The sequence below is a fragment of the Sardina pilchardus genome, chromosome 22 (assembly GCF_963854185.1).
Source record: "Sardina pilchardus chromosome 22, fSarPil1.1, whole genome shotgun sequence".
Taxonomy (NCBI): domain Eukaryota; kingdom Metazoa; phylum Chordata; class Actinopteri; order Clupeiformes; family Clupeidae; genus Sardina; species Sardina pilchardus.
Genome location: NC_085015.1, coordinates 12,455,510 through 12,474,743, shown reverse-complemented (window position 1 = coordinate 12,474,743; position 19,234 = coordinate 12,455,510). Strand labels below are relative to the sequence as shown.

The 19,234-nt window shown below is 41.7% G+C and overlaps 2 protein-coding genes across 3 annotated transcripts in view; one reads left to right on the top strand and one right to left on the bottom strand.

Annotated features, from left to right (window-relative positions):
* Positions 1-2,972, top strand: part of asah2 (N-acylsphingosine amidohydrolase 2) — a 16,383-nt gene extending 13,411 nt beyond the window's left edge. The window contains exons 17-20 of the mRNA XM_062526365.1: positions 273-425; positions 862-918; positions 1,019-1,107; positions 2,322-2,972. Of these exons, the coding sequence (XP_062382349.1) occupies positions 273-425; positions 862-918; positions 1,019-1,107; positions 2,322-2,523 (501 nt within the window). The 3' untranslated portion in view covers positions 2,524-2,972. The remainder of the gene's footprint in view (positions 1-272; positions 426-861; positions 919-1,018; positions 1,108-2,321) is intronic.
* a1cf (apobec1 complementation factor) lies at positions 2,966-19,234 on the bottom strand. 2 transcript variants are annotated; one of them, XM_062526367.1, is made up of 12 exons: positions 19,013-19,234; positions 16,339-16,482; positions 14,647-14,781; positions 13,514-13,644; positions 11,896-12,134; positions 10,859-11,023; positions 10,430-10,527; positions 9,253-9,532; positions 7,995-8,215; positions 6,176-6,312; positions 5,114-5,268; positions 2,966-4,508 (listed from the first exon to the last, which is right to left on the bottom strand). In XM_062526367.1, the coding sequence occupies exons 2-12, from the start codon at positions 16,435-16,437 to the stop codon at positions 4,357-4,359; spliced, it is 1,812 nt and encodes a 603-aa protein (XP_062382351.1). In that variant the 5' UTR covers positions 16,438-16,482; positions 19,013-19,234; the 3' UTR covers positions 2,966-4,356. The 2 variants fall into 2 exon arrangements, with proteins under 2 accessions (XP_062382351.1, XP_062382352.1); XM_062526368.1 differs by having other exon boundaries at positions 7,995-8,191.

The following is a 19,234-nucleotide window of genomic DNA, read 5'->3' as shown; positions in this document are numbered from 1 at the left end:
CTCCTAAGAAGTTCTTACAGTAGCACTTAAGAGCTTCTTAACGAATCTGGGAAACACGGCCACTGACATTAGAGTATATAAGCCGCATTGTGTATAAGCCGCAGGACAGTCTTTTATGCAAGTTAAAAGAAACAAAACCATATTAACTGGCCCCCTGTATTAACCTCATAGCTGAAGACATTTTGCAAAATCAATGTATAAGCTGCGGCTAATAGTCGGGAAATTACGGGTAATTTGATTCTAAGTGCAGACCTTATTCTGTCCTTTGGCAGGGTACAGTGGCAGAGCTGCCCAAGGGCCCTGAACCTCCGTTCTTCAGCGACAGTCAGCTCTTCTCCCTGCTCCCTGCAGCGCCAGTGGAAAAAGCGCCAGTCAACACCACCTTCGGAGATGTCCTGGAGCAGGTCTACCCCTCCTATGGAGTGGTGTGTACAGTAATTTCCCCGCGTATAAGCCGCATTGTGTATAAGCCGCAGGACAGTGTTTTATGCAAGTTAAAAGAAACAAAAGCATATTAACACCATATTTACCTGCCCCCTGTATTAACCTCATAGCTGAAGAAATTTTGCAAAATTAATGTATAAGCCGCGGCTAACAGTCTGGAAATTACGGTATGTCTCATATCAACAGACTGTGATCAAGTTACTCAACCAGGTTGAAGGGTGTTTCAAATGGCTGAAATGTCATTTTGCCTAGAGGTCCTCAGAAAGTATAGCATCTTTTTGGCACCTTTTTTATTTTGTGTATTTTTTATCTTTTGCTGTAGTCTGTATATTTATTGATCATTTCGTTTTTGAAATTCAAAGATATTCAGCTGTGAAATTTATGATGGTTGTCTGTCTTCATGTTTTCTTTCAAAAGGGAGAAGTGGCCTCTGTCACATTTGTTGCAGGAAATCCAAGGAACTCAGGAGATATGGTAATCAGCTCGGCTTGATGACACTGTTAGTGTGCTATCGGTTAAATTTCTGTTTGTTTCCTTCAACTAATTGCTTCATTCGTCTCTGTGATAACTTCAGACTGATAAGACTTTCATCACTGTCGAGAAGTTTCACAATGCCTCCCAAACATGGACAGTAGTTCACACAGATGCATCCTGGGAAACACGGTACTTGTCTTCCTCTCTTAAAAAACAGCCAAAAATCCTGTTTATGTTTGCATATTTCCAGTGTACTGTTATGCTTAAAACTGGTTTCTGATTACTTTCTGCCCAAGGCCTGTTTGTGTGTATTAATTATGTTGGCTTGAGTCTTGTGCGTCAGTTTGATTATTTTCTTTGGCAAGTGTCTGATGCTTATTGTGCACTTCTCCGATCGGCCGTTATCTCTCAAGGACTGTTTATTGATAATGGAGCCGCTGAGTCATCGTTCGTATCGCTCGTAATCTCAGCAAGCAAATAACACAGAGTAACGTTAACACATGGCAAGGACTGTAAATCAGTGTGGAGAAATGAAACGGAGCACTTGAATCATAGAGGAAAGCGCCGCTGTCGTACAGTGGGCCCCACAGCATCAAAACTGCTATGTCTGTTGTTTTTTTTCAAAGTCAGTCTGCTAAGCATTCCCTTTGTGCAAATGCACCATAACAACTGCTTATTTAACCAAGCGTTATCAATTTTATATTCAAATCTAGTTGGTATTGTTTTTTCATTAAAAAAAAAAGAGACTCACCTAGCGCTTTCTCGTAAGATCATTGATTTGGTTTACATACAAGTTTGGGTGGAGTTTCATGATAGGGTCTCGCAGGAGCACAGTGCCGTCACCAAAGTTGTTGTTAGTGAGTATTGAAGTTGAAGATGAAGAAGCATTCAGAAAATGCCCTGTCATGATGATGCAGATGAAACTAGGTCACTAATAAACAGATTGCTCCATTCTTCCTGTAGCTGGCACATATACACACATGAGCATGAGGACAAGGACAGCAGTTTTTTGAGGGCCTAAAATCATAGGTCCCCCTAAAGGGTTTTAATTAGTATTTGTGTGTGGACGCAGAATGAGGACACTGGGCGCTCAGAAAGGTGACCACTAGGAGATTAGTTGCTGCAAGCTCTATTTCAAATTCAGAAACGTCGGTAACCTTGCTTAATTGGAACAACAGTGGTGTCACATCAGGGTGGTGAGGAACTTTCTGGTGAAGGGCATTGAGGAAGATTGTTGTTTTTACCTTGGTCTAAAATGGTCACTCATAGTCAGTTCTAATTTCATGTCAGTATTTTTATGTAAAAAAAACCCTCACCCAGACTCACCCACCATGACTGCCTCTTTCTCCCTCTGTCTGTGTGTGTGTGTGTGTGTGTGCGTGTGTGCTCCTTCACCTACACAGATTCCGCTGGCTGAAGGGCTCTGGAGGCGAGAGCAACGCGACGGTGGAGTGGCATATCCCCGCCTCTGCCCAGACGGGCACCTACAGGATCCGCCACTTCGGCCACTGCAAGCGGCGAGTTAACTTCAGACCCGTCATCTCACCTTATAACGGCACCTCTGATGCCTTTCAAGTCTCAAAAGCCATGACATACTGGTCCTGAGTCAGTCAGTGAGTGAGTGATTTGGTGACTGAATGATAAGATAAAAAAAAAGCTGAAGAACAATGTGACCACAGATAGCCCTTACATCTCGTGTCACTGTTGATACACTTTTTTTTGTTCGGTAGTGTCATGTTTATCGATTAGTCATTTCTGGTTCGATGTGAAGACGACGTACAGCAAAGTCTCTGAGATGAGACTCGTTCCGTGTTTGTGAGATGAGTTATCTGTGAGACATTGTTGATATTTGTTCTGATGAGTCTAAATGGAATATCGCACAGTGTTATAGGGGCTACATGGGTAGAAGAGAGAATTCTGCAGTCGTTCATTTCTGATATGGCTGTTGCTCCCCCAGTGCCATCAGTTCATTAATATATTATGTGTTGTACTGTGATGCTAAGAGTTGTACATATAATTGCACAAATAAAAGACATAACATCCCAGCTTGATTGAACAAGGTTTAGATTTATTGATATGTAAATGACACATTTGAATTACCCAAGCAGAACCACTCTTGTTGAGGCACAATGGTGTTTCACATTTTCTTCCCGATTTTAAAATTTGCATCCCTTTTTTTTACCATGCTGATGATTTTCTTTGCTAATCTCCGATACCAATTACCAAGACACTGATTATGTGAATCAGGCAAAAAAATACCCAAGACAAAATAGTCTCCGTAGACAAATAGTGTTGGACGTCTAGTATAAAAAAATAAAACTGTAAGTGCTATACACACTTTAATACTGTTGCCGCTTTTGGTATCTTCCTATAAAACGAGGGATACTGTGTGCCATTAAAGTCAGAGTCATCTCGGGCAAAATGCCCTTGACGCAGTTGCTTAACGTATGGATTGTCAACAGCCCTAAAACATTTCACACACACATATATGTTTTTAAAAAAGTGAACAAGTAATAAAGATGCACGGAAATAACAACGGTTGGCTCAAAGGGAAAGCTAAAAAGTCCATAATTCTTTAGTTTATGTTCGTAAATACTGGAGAAAAAAAAAAAGAATAAAGTGAAAAAAATAACTAAATAGGCAGAAGAAACTCACCCCTTTACACACATGATCTAAAAGCACTCGTCCCTAACACACACTGGGCTTTTTAGCAGCCAAATGAGACATAAAAGAGCATGATTGAATTCTGCCTGGACCATACATTCTAATTTGCATGGTCCCCAAGTTCTATCACACCTGACAGGAACTAAATGCAAAGTTACACAATAGGCAGCTGTGGTTTCCTGTGCTCCCAGTTTCCCTGAAAGAATGGTTAGCTTTGTGTACCTCATGTATGGATCTTTACATATAACCACAAACCCCTCCCCAACCCCCTCAACATACAAAGCCCCCTCTCCCCCAAACGAATAAAGAACATTTCAACACATAGTCTATCACAGATAACAGGCTTGTAAAAACAAAACAATAAACATTACACATGACGTATTTTCTAAGAAGAGTGGTTTCAAAGTGTGCTTATGTGAATAAATGAGACAGGCCCTAACAGGTTCCTTCAAAAAGGCCATTAAAAACAAAATAAAAAAAGAGATACTGTATAAACCGCAAATGGGGGTACAGAGACATCGTTCTGTAAACAGCCTTTAGGCTTGCCCAGATCCCTACAGGGGATGCCAAGAGACTGACACGTTCACTAAACTATCACAAGGTTAATTGGCGTCATTAAGTCACATTTAAACGAGCATTGGCTAATGTCGGGAATATGGCTATTAAACATAATCGTCGGAATCAAAGTAAAAATCAATGGCGTGTTGAGTTACGACGTAATCACAACAGAGATGTTTTCAGAATCCAGGGAGGGAGCTAGTCGCCGTGCGGCCCTTAGAACACTCCGTAGCCGTCCCCTCGGGTTGCCACGGCGAAGGCGGGGTAGCCCTCATAGGTGGCGTAGGCCGTCAGGTCCTGTCCCAGAGAGACGGCTTGCTTGAGCTGGTTGGCTGCCACTGTGGCAGAGGCGCTGGCTATCGTATAACCTGCAGTTATAACCACACACACACACACACACACACACACACACACACACACACACACACAGAACAGAACACAGTATTGTGATTAGATGATTATCCATGTATTTCTTCTTTCCAACAGGCACAACTTCAACAACCATACTACATATTTGGATCCGAAAGTCAAAAATGATATTTTCAGAGATGACTTTTGACTTCAGTATACACTGACAGAAACAGGGAGACAAAAACACAGATACGAGAGAAATAGAAATAGAATGATGGAGAGTGTGTGTTAAAAAGGATAAGACAAAATAGTCTCCGTAGACAAATAGTGTTATCTAGAAAAAAAATAAATAAAGTGCTATACACACTTTAATACTGTTACCACTTTTGGTATCTTGAATCTATCTATCTATATATCTATCTATCTATCTATCTTTCTATCTATCTTCACTTTAAAACGAGGGATTCTGTGTGCCATTAAAGTCAGGTGAGACAAGAGGTGGGAAATAGACAGAGTGAGACTCTGAACAGCTGACAGAGAGAGAGAGAGCGGGAGGTAGACAGAGAGAGATGAAGATGAAGGAAACAAAGATAGACATCTTTGTTTACGGACCTTCACATACCTGGGAAGGCAGCAACGGCGGCAGCTGCGGCTGCTGCAGCAGCGGAGGCTTCGGCGCCCTCTGTCTGCATGCCCAGGGTCTGCAGCGTGTGCTCGGCCGCGTGGATCTTGGCCTCCTCCACGGCTGCACACAGCTTGGCTGGCGTGAAAGGATGGCTGGGGGAGGGAGGGGGAGAAGACAGGCTGTTAATAACAACTAATATAAGATGTCCGAGACCAAAACCGGGGACATAATCCCAAAAATGTGGAAAAAACTATCAATCTGATTAAAATACATACAAGTTTTATCTTCAAAGAACGGGGACATAGGTGTTTTTTTGTATTTTCCCGGGGACAGGCAACCAAAAACGGCGACTGTCCCCTGAAACCGGGGACGTTACACATGTAGTGATATTTATAGTGATGAAATAGTGATGTTTATATATGAAGAGTTCAGATGCAAAACCCCTCTAAATGCCACCTCCGTCAAAAATGAGATAAGGATAGTGAGTGAATCCTCTCCACACATAGTAAACGTTTATCAAATAATCTAGCCTCAAAGCCTGCTAAATACTACTCTCCTCCTGATCTGAAATATGAATGTAGGCAAAAACCTATAGGAGCATGATTTAGAGGGTTTTGGCTCTGAACTATTCATTTATCCTGTACTTTGTTATTATTTCATCATTAATCAGTAATTAATGGACTTGGTGGAGGAAAATCTACTCGTCGTAGAGTTTGTTGCCTCTGCCTCTACATTTATTCTGTACACACACACACACACACACACACAGACATAGTATAGTGCAAGTCCACGGGAAAATTAAACTTTTGCACGTCCTATGCCAATAAACGCCAATAAAATGAGATGAGATATGATGTGTGAATGATTACATGAAATTTGAGCATTTGCTATTTCTGGCTGAAGAATGTACATGAGAAAAAAAAATAATGTCATCATTCACGTCATACAAATATACCAAGGCATTTCACTGGTATTATGGACGTGACAAAAGGTCAATTTTCCACGGAACTGCCCTATACACATATAGTTATTATGAGAAAGTGGACTATGATGGCTTACACATTAGGGTACTGCGTGGCCAGGGCGGGGATGGTGATCTTGTAGAGGAAGAGCTGTCTCTGGTCAGGCCCGATGGCAGAGTGCAGCTGGTACACAGGCTGGCCCCAGTTATTCTTCTGACAGATGTCCTCCAGGATCTGCACAACAACAACACACACACTTAGCTCTACACACAACTCGGAACGGATTTTGTTTGTACTGTACTGTATGTGTGACGTTTAGACAACACCAGGAAGCTCCAGAGGAATATTATATAAGGATGATGTGGTCAGTGAGTCTGAGATTGTGTGCCTTTGAATGGTCACATAAGCTAACAGTCGTTTGTAGTAGTTAGTAGTTGTCACAACCACGCTATCCCAGCCATCTCTCGAAGCTCCAGTTCCTACGGCTACTCCAGTCCGGCTTCCAGCCCTATCAGCATTTGCAGATCCAATCCGTTCATCCTCCCCAGAGTTTTAGTTTGCCTCCTTAGTTTCCCGCCTTCTTTAGTTCCCACCTGTTTCCAATTCTAATTATGTTCCCATTTAAACCCTGGACTCTCAGTTTGTGTTGTTGGTTATTATTTGTCAATTCAGCGTGAAGCTCTGTGTGAAAAGAGAACCTTTGTCGTGTTTCCCACTGTGGCTTTTTGATTTGTTTACTGAAGTAAAACAACGCCTTGAGCGTCTGCATCCTTTCATTTTCGAGTCTCCATTTGTGATAGTATAAGTGCTACTCTAGTTCAACTTCAAAAGAACGCTGATCAAATGTTACAGGAGAGGAAGGGTGGAGAGAGAAGGCAGTGTGTAATTTCTCAATCTGAACATCTGCTTTTAGAATTCCATGATATTCTGCAACTTTCACATCCCATAATAAGTGATGGCTCAAGAGAGAGCATTATTGTGCAAGTGAAGTCAGTGTTCTGTATTCAGGTTTCAGGTTTCACTTCACTTAACTGAGACCATCTCACCTTCACACTCCCTTTCTCTGTCAAGACATGTAACCATTTAGAATAACATTTTCCAGTTTGTAACAAGTAGGGATGTAACAACGCACCGTGAATCTGCTAAAATATCGATACACACATGTGGAATTTGCAATCGGTTCAGAAAAAAACTGGATTTATTTTAGTTGCGGCAGGTAAGCAGTTGCTGTATTGTGATCAGGTATTGCTAGTCAGTCCCAAAACTTTTTTTTCCTTGGAGGTACAAAAGAGGGTTTCACAGAGATACACTTTGTGACGTGCACACATGTATTTTTAAATCACAGTGATGGCGGTGTGCCAGCTGAAAAATAACTGTGGAAATCGTTTAGTGTTCAGTATTATATTATTATATCATAAAAGTATATAAGTATATATAAACCTACTATACTATAGAGGTCTTATAAGCCTAGTATGACTTTAGCCTAGTTATTTTTCATAAGGGACTGTTGCTCCTGGTAACGTTGTTGAAGGGCTATGTTAAGAGTGTGCAGACAGGTGCTTCATGACCTTTATGTATGTATGTGACATGTGTATGTATGTGACATGTGTGTGTGTGTGTGTGTGTGCATGTGTGTGTGTGTATGTACATACAGTATGTGAGTGAGTGTGTGTGTTACCTGTGGCGCGTGCTTGATGGCCTGCGGTTTCAGCCCCCCGCCACTCATGGGTGTGAGCTCCATGACGTGTGTGTGTGTGTGTGTGTGTGTGTGTGCGTGTGTGTGCAATGTGCATGTATGTGCATGTGTGTGTGTGTGTGTGTATGTACATATGTGTGTGTGTGTGTGTGTGTGTGTGTGTGTGTGTGTGTGTGTGTGTGTGTGTGTGTGTGTGCGTGTGTGTGTGCGTGTGTGTTACCTGTGGCGCGTGCTTGATGGCCTGCGGTTTCAGCCCCCCGCCGCTCATGGGCGTGAGCTCCATGCCTGGCAGCAGGTCGTAGAGCTTGTCTTCCGGCCGCTTGTCGGCCTTCAGCGGGTAGGCGGAGATGCCGCGGCCCATGCCGCCGGCGTACGCCAGGTAGCCCCTGCCCCCCAGCCCTCGCACCCCAGCCGCCCCTACAGGCACACTCATGTAAATGTCTAGGAATGCAAGAAGGCATTAAATCAAATCAAATCACCAGAAATCACCCAGGTGTTCAGAGTCAAATCAAGACTGTGTCCTTTTCTCTTCCTCTCTCTCTCTCTCTCTCTCCTCTCTCTCTCTCTTTTTCTTTTCTTTCCAGGCCAGCACAGTACAGTCGTACAGCTCCATCTGATTTGAGAGTCTGATTGAGTGTGATTTTTGTTCCTGGTCATATGAATGATTAGGTCTGGTTGATCTGCTATGTTTCATCAAATTTTAGTTCAGATATTTTTTGTTCATTCTCTTGGATATGATTAGACTGTAATATGCAGGTGTGGAAGAAATGATTATAACATAATGCAATGCAATCTCACATTTCACATTTCAGTTTCAAACAATCTCTTGCATGCAAAATTGATCATAAAAATATGCATTATCATAGTGTTTGCCAAATGGAATAAACACAGTCTCCTGAAACTGTATATTCATGGATTTCATCAGGTCCCTTTGCACAGGTGTATTAATCAAGCACCATGCAGTCTGTATTGATAATCAAAGTGCTTGATTTTATACACCTGTGGAAAGGGACCTGATGAAACCCATGAATAGTATGATATATCTATCATAAGACCTGGAATTAGTGTCATTTAAGGTTTCAGATATATTCATACGATTCCAAAAAGATGGCGAATATGTATTATTCACAAATAGGAATAATAAAACAAGACACAACAAAATAGTGATTCAAAAAAGCTCTGAAGCTGTGGCACTGAGGTAATCAGAAATATCCCAGTACCCCAAACATGATTCATTTGATTGACATATAGCCATATAAACATACGCGCATAATAATTTAAGAAAGGCTTCACAGATTATATTCTGATTAGGTGTAGGTTTAGCCGTTGATTAGGTATTCTCTCATTTCAGTATTATTATCCCATAAAGATAATAACATTATGTATCACACTGAAAGCATGACCATGGAGGAAAGTAAGTAGCCTTTTTCATGGTCACTGTACCCCCACCAGGAAGGCGACACGGACATCTCACCCACCTCTGACCGATGGCGTTCGGACGAGACCTCGTGTCCCCACATTCCCCTTGGCAGTGGGGAAGCGGAACTGGTTGGGGATGGTGGCGTAGGCGTGGGGTGCGTAGAAGACGGGCGCGCCCAGGTAGGCGGCGGAGGGGTCGTACACCTGGCCCAGGGTGTAGGCGTACTCCCCCTGCAGCAGTGCTGCCCCGCGCCCACCTGTGCCCCGGGTGTAGCGCACGTAGCTGTCCTTGTCCACCGGCTTGGCGAGGGTCACTTCAATGGGAGAGCCGTCCACAATCTGTGGTTTTTACGTGAGTAAAGTCAGACGAAATATACAATGCAAGTGTGTATATTGAGTATTATTTTACAATGTTCTTACCGTAAGTAACTTAAGCAACACAGTATTATATAATGATAGGGATGTCCATATCAAATATCATCACACAATATTAAGGTTCACCCTTACCAAAAACCCTACCCCAGGAGTGTTACTCTATAGTAGATTGATAAAATGCTAAACTTGGTTGTTTACTATGAATTTCAGTTTGAATCATATTCTGTTTACTTTATTATAACTCTATTGTATTCTAATTCATCTTAAAAAGCTCCTAACGTTGACTGTTGTCAGTGGGGAGGCTCCACAAACTAACAGAGGTAACAGAGGCAGTAAACAACTCGCTGAAGAGAATCTTTGAGGAGAACCCCAGACGTCACGGGTATTCCTTAGCAGAATTATTTTTCTGGAACATTCCCAATTATGGAAAATGGAGAAGAAAACCATTCCGACACCTTCATATCAGGGCCATGAGGACCACAAATGATGCACTCATTTACATTTTGCTTTGAAGTACTGGGAGAGAAATTAGGTCTGACAAGCACGGCACCGCTTCTTAACGTCGACAACAAAAGATGAAAGCGATATTGATGGCTGCGCATCATAACACCATCTCCATTGAAATAGATGGGGGGTCAAAGTTCATCAACTGATATAATTGACTATTTTTGTCCATGAATAAAGACCTTTTCCAAATGAAATGCTAGCTGAAGTTGTGACGAAAACACTTTTTAAAGATAAGATAATGAAGAGAGCTGACATAAAAGGCAACGGTGAAACTGATTTCAAGAACAAAACGGAGAATGGCGCATACTATCTAAAAACACAACTGACATATCGATGAATAGACAAGGACATCACCTTTCCATTCAGAGCCTCCATGGCACCGATAGCGTCCTCCCTCTGACCAAAGTGGACAAAAGCGTAGTCCCTGATCTTTTTCACCCGCTCCACAGATCCTGTTCATGAAACACACACACACACACACACACACACACACACACACACACACACACACACACACACTATAATGAATGGAAGGTTGCTAGACACAAGGTGAAACACCACAAAGCATAAATATATCACTTACAAAGAAAAAATAATGTTCAAAACATTTGAGAGTATACATTTGTGGCAGTGATCGATGAATCCAGCAAGCTGAACAACTGAAGCTGAACAAGGACAATGTCTAAAAGTACTTAAAATTTAGATTTATTTTTCATCATTTGTATAACACACACAGTGGCCGCTAGAGTTGCACTCTGGTCCGTGAGTCTCCCCCAAGCGTACCTGGTTTGACGCTGTTAAACTCTTTTTCGATCGTCTCTTCTGTGGTCCCCAGCATTAGGTTACGCACGTAGAGGATTTTCACCGTTGCCATGGTATCCTCATCCACTTCGACCTCTGGCTCCGCCCAGTCGACCGCAATGGCATGACCCCAAAGCTGGATCCGCCCTGGGGAAGCGGAGAGGGAGAGAGAGAGGGAGAGAGAGAGAGAGCAATCCGAATGTTGTCGTCACAGTTAGATTTGGGTCAGGTCACTCTGGGTCAAGACACTCAATTCTCGTAACTTAAGTCGCATCATCCAGTAATGGAAAAGGAAAATTGATCATAGACCGATGGACTGGTTTCCTAGAGGAAGCCATTCACAGGAGAAATTACATTTTGAATAGAGTCTCACCACTGACGAGCTAATATACTTGAACTGGCTGTCTGAAACGCTGCAATAGTGTTCCAAATTGCTACTTTAGCCCTTCAGGGGCACTCGCATTGGAAACCTCACATGTTTTGATTTGACAGCCAGAACTTGAGTTCAGTTTCGTGCATTTGATGTATTATTTTTATTTAATTTTCTGCAATTTCACATGGCCATCTTTTAACTGTGCCACAACATAATTTTCTTAGAATCACAAAACCGAGAATATTTTGAATCGGTTGACCTCGTCTGACACTCTCCCTCTGGCAAAAGTTTGTACAAAGTATGGCAACAGTTTCCTTCATTCCTTCACTCATGTGATGTAAATTATGCTGGGTAGAAATACACTATAGAGCAGCACTGTCTGAACATTCATCATCAAGATCTCCATTTCAATAGCTCCTCAACATTCAATGTCAGACCCTCAGATTGTCAGCAAACATTAATCAAATTAGTTCATTTCTTTTATTTGTCTAACTTTACATATAAAAATGCACCTAATAAAAACGTTTTTATTATTGTTAAGATCCTAAGGTTGTAAGCTTTGTAAATCTCTTTGGATAAAACCAACTACTAAATAAATATACCTTGAGCCTTAACGTTTTTAGTGTCCATGCTGTTCGTCTGTTACCTGGCAACAGTTTCCGACGGGCCATAGCTGCGGCGCGGTGGCTCTCATACTCCACAAAGGCGAAACCGCGGTTCTTGCTCTTGTCGGCGGCGCTGGGGTACACGATAACGTCCACGACGCCGTCGGTCACTTTCTTCATCTCTGCCAGGATCTCCTCCTTCTTCTTGGTTTTGGGGATTCCGCCAACGAACAGGCGACAGTTGTCCACGCTGGCACAGACTCCCAACAGTCGGCCATTCCTGAGGGAACAGTTGAACTTTCATTAGACTTTGGAAAACTGAGAGGACAACTTTCAGCACCTCTTAAGCAATGTTGCTAATTGGCTGAAATTGTGTATTGATTGGTCTGTTAATTATCATTTGGGTCACCAAGTGGGTTAGCCCTGTTAGCCTATAGCATCCTGCTAGCTACAGGCTAACTGGTCCAACCCACTTCCTGTGAATTATGCTAAGCTAGGCTAACAGTGTCAGACTGGGTTATGGCACTCACAGAGAAGAGAAGGATATATGTCCTTGTCCTCTTATCCAACTCTGGGGTAGATGGTCAATAATCAAATTTACCAAAAAGTTTGTGTGTTCCTTTAAGTGACCCCAGGGGCTTTTACTCAAGGAGTAGATGTAGTTTATTTATTGATTATAACCACAGTAACTATGCATTTAAGGGTCTTGCTTCCAGTACATGGCAAAATTCTGTTATAAAGCTTTTATAAAGCCAATTAAATATAGCACCTGGAGGGACGTTGTTGGCTTACTGGAATGGGGTATTGTTTGGTCTTATTTACACTATTTCCTGTTTACAGATACAGAAAACAGAGATCCTGTGCAGATTTGCAGATGGACTGTGTAGGCCTACAAACACACATATTAGAGGGATAGAGCACCGAGAAGATGCTGAATTTGATGTGTCTATTAGGGAGAAATCAGGGACTACTCCTTTAATCAGCCAGAAAGAGGAGAAAAAAATGCTCTAGTGAAGTACTGGTGCCCACTGGGCTTGTATCTTAAAGAACACTATCACTACCGGTATGTAGGGCACACACAACATCTTTATCAGACAGACTAAGGTTCAGATTTGGCTTCTTTTTCTGCCAAGAGAAGTTGTGCAGACCGCCTTTTTGTGCCACCCTACTTGTGATTGGTTAGCTGTCAAAAAATCAACATGATGCAGGGCAATTTACGGCTAAAAGTTGAACCTTTCTCAACTTTGAGAAGGCTTGTTTGAAAACACAGTCTCTCCATATGATTATAAAGTAAAATGGATGCAAAAAAATCTGCCTAGTCTGAACACAGCCTAATATAATATATGCGACAGGGCAGATCATCACCATATATAGCTAACCCATAACAACTCTTCCTCAAGGCAATTGAACTTTCATCCACATAGCAATGACCTTTGCTGATAACTTACTCACATTTGCAAGTCATACAGACACACCTTCACTGATACATAAGCTACCTCACCCCCATGACAAAAACTTGTATAAGAGAATAGAGTATAATGTATAATACATAAGAGAAATCTATAACATTATGGATTCAGAAACTTTGGCTTGTGTCCATCTTCTCCGCAAAACAGCCCCTGAGTTGTCTACCTCCATATGAAGAGAGTGTCTACATACCTGATTTCATAATTGTTGAGGTGTTTCATGGCGGTTTTGGCCTCTTGCTTTGTGCCGAAAGTGACAAATGCATAGCCTCGGTTGTTGCCGTTAAAGTCCATCATCATCCGTACCTCATAGATCTTTCCAAACTGTGAAGTGAAGAGGTAGAGCAATTTGGTTTCTCAAATGGTCTCACCACAACAAACCATGTTTTCATATAGCTTATTATGTAGACTGTAACAACTGGCAACATTTGTGCTGTGGGTCACTCATTTCACTCATTTCACAGTCACACATTGTGAAACGAGTGAAAGGCTATTCTATTTATTTCATTTATCCTTTATTTTACCAGGTGATATCCCATTGAGATAATCAAATGAGATCTGTTTTATATTTATACTAATATAAAACATGTTCATACACATTTTTACATTTAGCAAGTAAATGACACAGAATAGAGCACAATTATTATTTAAATCTAAAAAAGTGTTTAAATAATAAAATCATTTTGGGGTCTTTGTGAAACTTTAATTTGACAGGACAGTGGAGAGAGTGACATGAAGCAATTGGGAAAGAGAGAGAGATGGGATGGGATTGGGAAATGACCCGGCTCAGACTCAAACCTGGGTCCCAGTGGATGCGTGGACTCAAATATGGCATGGAAGGAATATAATGTCCACAACACTGATAAATTGCTCCCGTTAAATGTGAAAATGCAACGGGAGCAATTTATCAGTGTTGCGGACATCATATTCCTTTCCTCCATTTGTCCTGCACCTGCAAGGTGGGATGTGCACACAGCTACTTTTCTTGACCCAAATATGGTATGGCCACTGTAGCCAGTTATGCCACAATCCACCCTTTACAATTAGTTTTTGAACCATATTTGTGATGCGATCTAGGAAAACCCTACACATGGTGCGCACAGAAATCCTTGATTGGTGAAATTTCACCAACTTAACCTTCTAATACCATCCTAGCAACATTCCAGACACTCTCCCCTAGCAAATTTTAGAATGCCATCCTTCCAAAACCGTGGATGTTGTTGGATAGTATCATAAGTCAATCATAAGTTGGTAAAATTGTACCAGGAGAAGGATTTTCCCAGATTCCATATTTATTGATATGAACAGAGAAAATGGAGCTGTTACCTTCTCACAGAGTGGCACCAGCTCATCTTCAAAGAGGTCACGAGGCAGCTTGCCCACAAAGATCTCACTCCCTCTCTCAGGAGGGGGGCCTTCCCAGCCAGGAGGGGGACCGCCATATCGCCTCTGTCCATTTTCCTGTCAGAGCACAACACCCCCACACATACACACACACACACACACACACACACACACACACACACACACACGCACGAACGGACACACAAACGCACAAACGCATGCACGCACGCACGCACGCACACACACACACAAAGAGAATAGGAAGAAGAAGGTGAGTTATATCAGTCTATCAGCAGATTGTTGTGGAGACGCAGCAGGAACATTTAACAGCACCCAAACTGATCCAAGCTATCAGGGTGATATGGTTATGAGTATGGTTATGGGATTTGGCAGACACTTTAGTCCAAAGCAACATGCAAATAACAGCAATGCAATTAGTCAAATTTAACAGTAAACTATTTAATAAGTTGGTAAGACTACATTAAGGAGAAGAGCAATAATAAATAACAATGTCAACACTTGATAACCCCAATGACATGCAGCATACTGTATAGCCTACTGCTGTTAGAGTGGCCATGTGTCTTCTGCTTGTGACCACTGGCTGGCAGATTGGTGGTTAGCTTGCCTCTTTAAGTTAATTTGGGCAGGGGCCTCTTGATAGCCACCTAGTGTCACTTCTTGCACTTTAATAGTTGCACTATCTGACCATTGCTCTGTTTACTCTTTTATTGTGTTGTGTTGTGTGTTTTCATGTCTTAAAATTATTATTTATTGTATGTGTGCAACCAGTGGAGTAGCACTCCTAATCTCGTTGTATTGCAAAGTACAATGACAATAAAGGCATTCAATTCAATTCAATTCAATTCAATTCAATTCAATTCAATTCAATATGTTTTTACCTTGGATTTTGGGACAAGGGATTATAACACCTAATCCTGTGTATTAATGTAATGCAATCAATAGCCTAATGAAAATAAACAAATACTATAATATATGATAACAAGAGGATACACATTTGATTAACGAACAACAGTGACAGCGCAGTGCCAAGGAAGACGTTTGGTGTTGTTTATACAGACGTGCAGTATACAACACACACAATCACTGTTAAAGTTCAGTTATATCAGAAACCAGGGCATGAATACTGGGGCTGTTTCTTACAGCTTCCTGTGGGTGGCAGCACATCACCATATTCACCAAAAAAAGTAAACATCTCAACATTAAGTAAACATTCTTACTGTACATAAAGACAAAATGCCAGTGAATTGGTCCTATCTTTAATCTATTTCAGATGCATTTGCATACGTTTGAAATGGATGCACGAATGGTTACAAATGGGTAAATTTGACATGGATACATAAAAATGCATACATTGATTTGACAGTATAGACAATATGTATGGCAAGAAAATGTGCCATTGCGATTACTGGTGCATTCCCACAAATCAGTTTTGACGTAATAGACATCTTTGAGGGTTGACTGCATGGGCTATTTTGACACACCAGTAACTTACACTAGTAACTTAACACTCAACATTACAAAATTGTAAGGTAGAAATGGATGAATTTACAAAAAAAAAAAAAAGCAAAAAAGATGTTCTGTTGCAATTGAACTATAGCCTATGGTGACTACAACAGCAAGCGAAGGTATGGTGATGGTAGTCTATGTTCCTACCTGGTGCAAGTGATATCCTGTGCGTTGGATGAGGGCACGCAACACTGCCTCTTTCTGGGTGCCAGCCAGTCCATCCCCGGATTTTTGATTGGTTTCCATTGTGAATGATTATCAGCAATAAATCAGAAGAATTAGGGGTGCTCACTGAAATTAAACCAAAGTTCAGGACAAGATCAATGACATGGGAAAAGGGCCTCGCTCATTTGAATGACATTGGCAACTGTTGCCTTTATGAAACAAGAGATTTGTTTTTTTTCTCCACTGGATTTTTGTCTTTGCTTTCTAGGGAAAAATTGCTGAATGGAAAATTGCGTTCTTATGGCCAGTCTGGGACACTGTCTCACATAAAAGAAGCCAAACACTCTCAACTGTATCATTATAGTTCATTATAACTTAAATAACAAAATGAAGCTTATCCGGCAATTATCAATTACCTGGCCAATCTGCACCCAAAAAGCACCCGACTTTTTTGATGTCTGAATCAATGCAGAGGCCTATGTTTCAGCCATTGTCTGTTTAGGTAACCGACAGATCCCCCATTGGCCATGTTCATGTTGACAACATGAAAGCAGCGGTGCTGCCTAAGGTCAAGGACCAGGGCATAATTATTAACTACCCCGAATCAAACTGGCAGACCACCACTCTAGGCTACGACCCTATAGCCTACATCCCCGAATCGCTCCATATTTCATGGATATATACAATAATGGATACTATATATATATATATATATATATATATATATATATATATATATATATATATATATATATATATATATATATATATACACGGCTAATATATTGGTCTTTGAACATTTTTCATGAAGACTACTTCACAATTCAATACTGCCACTCCCCCTAACGCCCACTCAACGCTGTTTTAGGTTTCAATCTTCTAATGACTGAGGGGTTAATTAAATCACCAACACAATGGATTTCAGTTAAGTATCCCTTATGTAGGCTAATCATCATCTGTGTCTTTTATTCACATAATAGATCAGAGAGATAGCTGACGAGCGACCAAATGAGGTCATAGTTGACAAACCTTTGAGTTGTCCTTGAACTGTCTTTACGCCTATTAATTTACTATATTTTAAATATTTTCCTTGATAGGCCTAGGCCTACTCTAGCCATGAAAACTCATATTTCATTATTTCCAAGAAACCCAAATTACTCAACTAATAATTGCTCAGTGGCTTTTTCGACAGAACCATGAGCCGAGAGGAAAATGTGGAGACGTGAGGTGACCTTTCCATTCATCTCGCATCTTCTCATAACAGCAGGAGCTCGAGCCAGTGTCGGGTTTCAACCAACGTTCTCAACAAACCCGCGCACCACGCCAGGAATAAAGAATACAAGTAAAATCACCTGAATTTCTACATCTGTTAAAACGATAAGTTGTAGTTTTGTGGCACGATTCGCCCTAATAGCGCAATGGCTATCTGTTTCTCGCATAAACCTTTATTGTATAGGCTACGACAGCGACAAAAACAAAACAAAACAGACATTGGAAAAAAAGTAGGCCTATGTCTTTTTAAAGCATCACTGGCAGGCGCATGGAAAGTTGCTGTCATGCTAACTGTGGACTCTCTAGGACGACCTGGTTACGGTTTGCATAAACAAGATAACTGGACGGCAGCTTATCTGCCTGACATCAGTACCTGCTTTTTGGAGCTCTGTTGACTAAGGCTAAATACACACAGGATCGAAGGCCACCACGTTGGCTAGAACTAGGCTACCCTGTCGCTAAGGCTGTATGCTGTGCGTGAATATCTGCAAATATAACAGATTCAACACATTTAAAGTAGCCCTATGCTGTTTTAAGGTTGTGGATTAAAGCTGAAATGGCAACTGCTTGGTTGGACTCTACAGATAAAATAAAATAATCTGCACAATGTCTGACTACACTGGGCACCATATGTTACTACAGTTGAACAGTTCAGTCAGTGTAAGTTGTACATTTTGGCAAATAAAGACTGTGGTCTATCCAGGTCACCTCCACCTTTCACATAGATACGTTTTCTTATTCAACTAGTCAACTGCTCGACTAGTAGGCTACTACACCGAAACACAAAAGAAGGTGTTGACAAGCTTCACCTCTCTATCCAGAATTAACCAATGCTTCAATGTGAATTCAGCTTCAGGGCCATTATAGGCCTATACACACCGAATAGTTATTCCAATGAATGGATGGATAAAAAAAAGAAACGGTTGCTACCTCATTGTCTACCTCTCTTCCCACTCCTTTCCCACTCCTCGCAGCACGTATCCAGCCTCCTCTCCACTGATAAAAAACCAGCCTTGCCTGGCGCCATTCCCTCTCATATCTTACCTGCACCGCGCACTCAGCGTCACTCAAGTCGCATAGCTCAGCATTTGAATAAAAGTGACCACGTACAGGTAATAATAAACGACTACATCTCCACCACCGCCATGCCTACGTCTCCACTATAGCCTATACCAGACCCAGGCGTCAGCTGAGAAACAGATGTTGCTGTTTACCCTCATGCCACAGTGTGCATGTTCCTCACATTAAACTCTATACAAACACACACACACACGCACACACATACATGTACACAGGCACAGACACACACACAGACACACATGCATACATACCTGCAAGTTAAGGCAAAGAAAGAGAGAGAAAAAACAAGTTTAAAACAGCGTACCTGAGCAATTTCAGAGATCACCACCCGGAAGCCTCAGACCTTCATTCTGGTGAATTTGGCAACGTGTCGTTGGGGGTGACTCGGTAATCCCATCATATCAAACTCCAAAGGTTCACTGTCTTGCTCTGTGGCTTTACAAGCCCCGGCGGTTAACCATTAACCAGCTCCTATCTCTCCTCGCCCCGCGGCCTCCCCCTCTCTGCACCAACAGGCCTTTGACCA

Bases quoted from the DNA above. Each gene is read 5' to 3' on its own strand.
- a1cf (XM_062526367.1), bottom strand. From the start codon at position 16,437: ATGGAAACCAATCAAAAATCCGGGGATGGACTGGCTGGCACCCAGAAA. The intron at 12,135-13,513 runs GTATGTAGACAC...CTGTTCCCTCAG, and splicing joins CTCAACAATTATGAAATCAG to GAATGGCCGACTGTTGGGAG. The intron at 6,313-7,994 runs GTAACACACACG...GTTGTTGTGCAG, and splicing joins CCATCAAGCACGCGCCACAG to ATCCTGGAGGACATCTGTCA.